General features: G+C 56.5%; 2 protein-coding genes across 3 annotated transcripts; both read left to right on the plus strand.

Annotated features, from left to right (window-relative positions):
- Window positions 1–1,381: 1,381 nt before the first annotated feature.
- LOC106900531 (butyrophilin subfamily 1 member A1-like) lies at window positions 1,382–3,981 on the plus strand. The gene is made up of 5 exons (XM_014962622.1): window positions 1,382–1,512; window positions 1,882–2,293; window positions 2,669–2,689; window positions 2,929–2,961; window positions 3,452–3,981. Exon 5 carries the CDS (start codon window positions 3,454–3,456, stop codon window positions 3,979–3,981), a length of 528 nt encoding a protein of 175 aa, XP_014818108.1. The 5' UTR covers window positions 1,382–1,512; window positions 1,882–2,293; window positions 2,669–2,689; window positions 2,929–2,961; window positions 3,452–3,453.
- Window positions 3,982–4,439: 458 nt separating this feature from the next.
- Window positions 4,440–5,783, plus strand: LOC106900530 (butyrophilin subfamily 1 member A1-like). 2 transcript variants are annotated; one of them, XR_001414175.1, is made up of 3 exons: window positions 4,440–4,460; window positions 4,701–4,733; window positions 5,225–5,783. XR_001414175.1 is itself a non-coding variant. In XM_014962621.1 (2 exons), exons 1-2 carry the CDS (start codon window positions 4,598–4,600, stop codon window positions 5,761–5,763), a joined length of 675 nt encoding a protein of 224 aa, XP_014818107.1. In that variant the 5' UTR covers window positions 4,461–4,597; the 3' UTR covers window positions 5,764–5,783. The 2 variants fall into 2 exon arrangements, 1 of the variants encoding a protein (XP_014818107.1); XM_014962621.1 differs by lacking the exon at window positions 4,440–4,460 and having other exon boundaries at window positions 4,461–4,733.
- The last annotated feature ends 12 nt before the right edge of the window (window positions 5,784–5,795 follow it).

Genomic DNA, 5,795 nt, shown 5'->3' on the forward strand with positions numbered 1-5,795 from the left:
CATGCAAGGGGAGAGGGAAGGGGACGGGGCTGCAACGCAGGTGAGTTTTATTGCAGGAGATAATGTGAGCCTGGTGTGCTTCAAGGGAGCTTTGATGTGTCCATGGGATGGGGAGGAGGATGTCCTGTTGAGCTCACGGCTCCCAGCATGAGGCTTTAGCAGCTGGCAGTTTGGGGTTCTTTTGGTTTATTTCTTCTTCTCACACAGGGGAGTGTAAAATGAGGCCTTTTCCCGATGTGGTTTTTTTTTCTCAGCTCCCTTTTTCCACAATGCCCGTCCCTGGATGGCAGCTCTGGGTGTGCTCCTCCTGCTTTTAGTGATGTGTTTTGGTGTCATTGCTTATCTCTTCCGAAGGAAAGGTGAGTTTGTAGTTGGGGGGATGGAGTGGAGGGGCTAAGGTGTTGAGTGAGGCCCATGGACGTACGCAGAATGGGATCAGAGTTGTGTCAGAACAGGTTTTGTCTTCATGAAAGAAGCTCTTTGGGCAAATGTAAGGGTGGGGAGAAGGACATGGGGTGTGGGTGGGAGAATAGGGAGTATGGGCAGAGCATCTGGCTGGTGGGAAGGTCCAAGACACCTGGGGAGATGGAGCCAGGGATGAAGCAGCTGCTCTCCTGACCTCCTCTTCCTCTACCTTTTTCTTTCCAGTGATGCAGTCCCGAACGCTGGGTGAGTCCTTCTGGCCCCTGCCACCAGCAAAGCCTCCCTCTGGGAGGGATGTGGATTTGCCTGGTTCTTGATGTTTCTCTGGTCATTGATCTGGGTTTCTGGAGCCCAGAAGGGGACTGGAGAGCCCTGGGGTTGGGAACTGGGCACGGGAGGTGTCCTGGCTCACGGGAAGAAGCAGGGACCAGTACTGGCTGAGCTTAAATCAGGCTGAACCTTAAATCTCTGCTGAAGTCAGGCATAACTGCAGAGTGCCTGGATGGTCTGGGGTGGGGATAGGAGGGCAGGAACCCCTGCCATGAGCCAAGGGGCCTTTTCCAATTTCCCAAACAGAAGGAGTTTGGGCTCAGCCCATGCTCTGCCTGCTCACACCATGGGGTGAGAAGCTGTCCCCTCTCATCACTCATTGATTTTGTTTCTTGCGTTCCAGGGAAACGAGATGCAGAACTGGGTGAGTCTCCTTGAGCTCCCTCTGGCTCCGTGTCCTCTCCCGGGTGCTCTGAGCTCGGCCCCTTCCCCCCTTGCCCGTCCTCTCCATCCCTGCATCCCCTGGGTCCATGGAAAACCCGGGGGGAGGTGCCTTGGGGGGTGGGCGGCTTGGGGACACCAGAGTAGGGATGGACACTCTCCCCTCTCCAGAGTCTCTGGGGAGAGTTTGTGGGAATTGATCAGGCTGGAGGAAGCCATCCTAGGGACCAAGGGAGTGTTTTCCCACTCCCCAAGAAAGGAGGAGTTTGGGGTTTCCCCATCTCTGCTTACTCCTTCTTGAGTACTTTTGTGATTAGAAGCTGTCCTCTCTGACCAAATATCGCTTTTGCTTTCCAGAGGAACAAGCTGCACTCTTGGGTGAGTCTCTGTGAGCTCCTCCGGGCTCCATGTTCTCCTCCTGGCCCTCTATGCTTACCCTTTCCCACCTTGCCCGTCCTCTCCACCCCTGCATTCCCTGGGTCTGGGTAAACAACGAGGGGATGTGCCTGGTGGGGTGAGCAGCTTGGGGACACCATACCAAGCTGGACCCTCTCCCCTGGCCAGAGTCCTTGGGGACCAGCCATGGGACATGACCAGGCTGAAGGGAGGCATTCACAAGCTTTGGGGGTCTGTTCCCATTCTCCAAAGAGAAGGAGTTTGGGCTCAGCCTGAGCTCTGCCTGTTCATGCCGTGGGGGGAGAAGCTGTCCTCTCTGATCAGTCATTGATTTTGTTTTTCACTTTTCAGGGAAACAAGATGGAGAACTGAGTGAGTCTCTGTGAGCTCCCCTGGCTCAGTGTTGTATCCCGGGTGCTCTGGGCTCGGCCCCTTTCCCTCCTGCCCCTCCCCTCCATCCCTGCAGCCCCTGGGTCTGCTGGGCAAACCCTGAGGGGAGGTGCCTGGGAGGATGGACAACTCAGGGACACCAGAGCAGAGATGGTCCCTCTTCCCTCACCAGAGTTTCTGGGGAGAGTTTGTGGGACTTGCCCAGGTTGGAGGGAGCCATTCAAAGGGTTTGGGGGGCTGTTCTCCCACTCTTAAAAGGAGGAGTTTTGCCTCTGCCCACTGTTGTAGTTGCAGGTGTGTGTTGAGAAGATCTCCTCTCTCATCACTCATTGCTTCAATTTTTCCTTTCCAGAGCAACGAAATGCAGAACTGGGTGAGTCTCCATGAGCTCTTCCTGACTTGATGTCCTCTCCTGTGGGATTTGTATTCGGCCCCTTACCCTCCTGCCCATCCTCTCCATCCCTGCATCCCCTGGGTATGGGCAAATTCCGAGGAGAGGTGCCTGGGGTGGGGTGGGTAACTCGGGGACACCAGACAAGGGATGGACCCTCTCCCCTGCCCAGAGTCCCTGAGCACCAGCCATGGGACATGACCACGCTGGAGGGAGCCATTCCTTGGGACCCAGGGAGTGTTTTCCCACTCCCTAAAAAGGAGGAATTTAGGGTTTCCCCAGCTCTGTTTATCTTTCCTGAGTAATTATGGGGTGAGAAGCTGTCTTTTCTGACCAAATATTGCTATTGCTTTCCAGAGAAACAAGCTGCACTGCTGAGTGAGTAACCATGATCTCCTCCTGGCTCGATGTTCTCTCCTGGGCCCTCTATGTTCGGCCCCTTTCCCCCTTGCCCTCCTCTCTATCCCTGCATCCCCTGGATCCAGGGAAACTGCAAGGGGATGTGCCCAGGGGGATGGGCAGCTTGGGATCTCCAGACCAGGGATGGGACCTTTGCCCTTCCCAGAGCCACTGGGGACGGGCCATGTCATGTGACCTGCTCTTATCTCTCCTTGTAGCTTGGAGAAAGTTTCTGCTTCCTGAGAATCCAGGTAATGTGTATTTTTTTTAATTTATTTTATGTTCATTTATGGGTGGTTCTTTTCCCTTTCCCTCTGTGTGAGGTGTAACTGGGCTGTCCAGCGAAGGGACTGGCCATGCCCGGATGTGTTGGTGACTCAGATCCCCCTGGACCATGGCACTGGGCTGGATCTCACCCCTGTTTTCTTGCCATTCCACCCCATTCTGAATTACACCGTGGTGCCCCAGAGGTGCCATCTCCTCCTGAGATCCCTTCCACTACCCAGAACAGCTCCTCTCCCCATCCTGCTACTCCCTTGGGGCTGCAGCTGCGCCGGTGCCTCTTCCCATGGGACAGAGCTTGGCCATGGCTGTGGTGGGGCCATCCCCATAGTGGAGATGGAGAAGAGGAAAGAAGATGCCCAGTCTCCTGCCTCGCTGGGTACATCCTGGCCCCGAGGTAGGGGGTGAAACCTGCCCAGCACTGAGCTCTGATGCTCCTGCTCCTCCTGTCCCCTGCAGATATGGTGACCCTGGATCCAAACACGGCTCATCCAGAGCTTGTCCTGTCGAAGGATTTGAGAAGTGTGAAGCATGGACCCGCACGCGAGAACCTGCCCGACACCCCCGAGAGATTTAGTTCTTGGCGCTGTGTGCTGGGCCAGGAGAGGTTCCTGGAGGGGAGGCACTGCTGGGAGGTGGAGGTGAAGGAGGAAGTGGGAGGTGATTCATGGTGGGGTGTTGGGGTGGCCAGTGAGTCTGTGCAGAGGAAGAGGGGATTGGATCTGAGGCCTAAAGAAGGGATCTGGGCAGTTGACAGGTATGCAGGGCAGTTCAGGGCTCTCACCTCTCCTCGCACCATCCTGTCCCTGTCCCCAGTCCCCAGGAGGATCTGTGTCTGTCTGGACTGCACACAGGGGCTGGTGACTTTCCTCAACGCTGACACTGCGGGCGAGATCTTCACTTTCACATCAGCCATGTTTAATGGGAAGGCCCTGTGCCCCTGGTTTTTGCTGGAGACAGAGGAAACCCAGCTGTGCCTTGGGGGCTAAACCTTGCTAAACCTTCAGCCCCACTTTCATCCTCAACACAAACTCCTGCGGAGCCTGTCCTTCTCCAGAAACTCCCCACTCTCCTCTCCTGGACCCTGTAGGAGATGTCCCTCCCTGCCCTGCCCCAGAGTGGGAGTGAGATCAGGGGCTGCTGTGGGATCTCCCCCGGTGCTGGGAGGCTCCGAGCAGGAGGGGGTGTCCTTGTTTACCTTGTGGGGTGGGCAGCTCGGGGACACCAGGGCAGGGCTGGAACTTCTCCCATGTCCAGAATCCTTGGGGACCAGCCAAAGGACATGACGAGGTTGGAGGGAGCCATTCACAGGCTTTGGGGGTCTGTTCCCACTCCCCATCAGAAGGAACTAGGCATCTGTCCAACCTCTTCCCACTCCTACAGGACAGGCCACGGGGTGAGAAGCTGTCCCCTCTCGTCACTCATTGCTTCTGTTTTTCCTTTCCAGAGCAACGAGATGCAGCACTGGGTGAGTCTCTGTGAACTCCTCCTGGATCAGTGTCCTCTCCTGGTCTCTCTGTACTCGACCCCTTCCCCTCTTGCCCATCCTCTCCATCCCTGCATCCCCTGGATCTGGGGAAACTGCAATGGGATGTGCCCAGAGGGATGGGCAGCTTGCGATCCCCAGACCAGGGATGGGACCTTTGCCCTTCCCAGAGCCACTGTGGATGGGCCAAGTCGTGTCACCTGCTCTTATCTCTCCTTCTAGCTTGGAGAAACTTTCTGCTTCCTGAGAATCCAGGTAATGTGTATTTTTTTTAATTTTTTTTTATGTTCTTTTATGGGTGTTTCTTCTCCCTTTCCCTCTGTCTGAGGTGTAACTGGGCTGTCCAGCAAAGGGACTGGCCATGCCCAGGTGTGTTGGTGACTCTGACCCCCCCGGTCCATGGCACTGGGCTGGATCTCACCCCTGTTTTCTTGCCATTCAACCCCGTTCTGATTTACACCGTGGTGCCCCAGAGGTGCCATCTCCTCCTGAGACCCCTTTCACTGCCCAGACCAGCTCCTCTCCCCATCCTGCTACTCCCTTGGGGCTGCAGCTGCACCAGTGCCTCTTCCCGTGGGACTGAGCTTGGCCATGGCTGTGGTGGGGCAATCCCCGTAGCGGAGATGGAGAGAAGGAAAGAAGATGCCTAGTCTCCTGCCCCACTGGGTCCCTCCTGGCCCTGGGGTTGGGGGTGAAACCTGCCCAGCACTGAGCTCTGATGCTCTGACTCCTCCTGTCCCCTGCAGATGTGGTGACCCTGGATCCAATCACAGCTCATCCAGAGCTTGTCCTGTCGAAGGATTTGAGAAGCATGAAGCATGGACCCGCATGCCAGAACCTGACTGACCACACCAGGAGATTTAGTCATTGGCACTGTGTGCTGGGCAAGGAGAGGTTCCGGGAGGGGAGGCACTGCTGGGAGGTGGAGGTGAAGGGGGAGGTGGGAGGCGATTCATGGTGGGGTGTTGGGGTGGCCAGAGAGTCTGTGGAGAGGAAGAGGAGAGTGGATCTGAGGCCTGAAGAAGGGATCTGGGCAGTTGACAGGTATGAAGGGCAGTTCAGGGCTCTCACCTCTCCTCCCACCCCCCTGTCCCTGTCCCCGCTCCCCAGGAGGATCTTGGTCTGTCTGGACTGCACACAGGGGCTGGTGACTTTCCTCAACGCTGACACTGGGGGTGAGATCTTCACTTTCTCACCAGTCTCGTTCCGCAGGGAGACCCTGCGCCCCTGGTTTTTGCTGGAGACAGAGGAAACCCAGCTGTGCCTCAGGGGCAGCACTTGCTAAACCTTCAGCCCCACTTCCATCCCCACCACTGG

The sequence above is a fragment of the Calidris pugnax genome, unplaced genomic scaffold (assembly GCF_001431845.1).
Source record: "Calidris pugnax isolate Ruff unplaced genomic scaffold, ASM143184v1 scaffold2451, whole genome shotgun sequence".
In the NCBI taxonomy this organism is placed as follows: domain Eukaryota; kingdom Metazoa; phylum Chordata; class Aves; order Charadriiformes; family Scolopacidae; genus Calidris; species Calidris pugnax.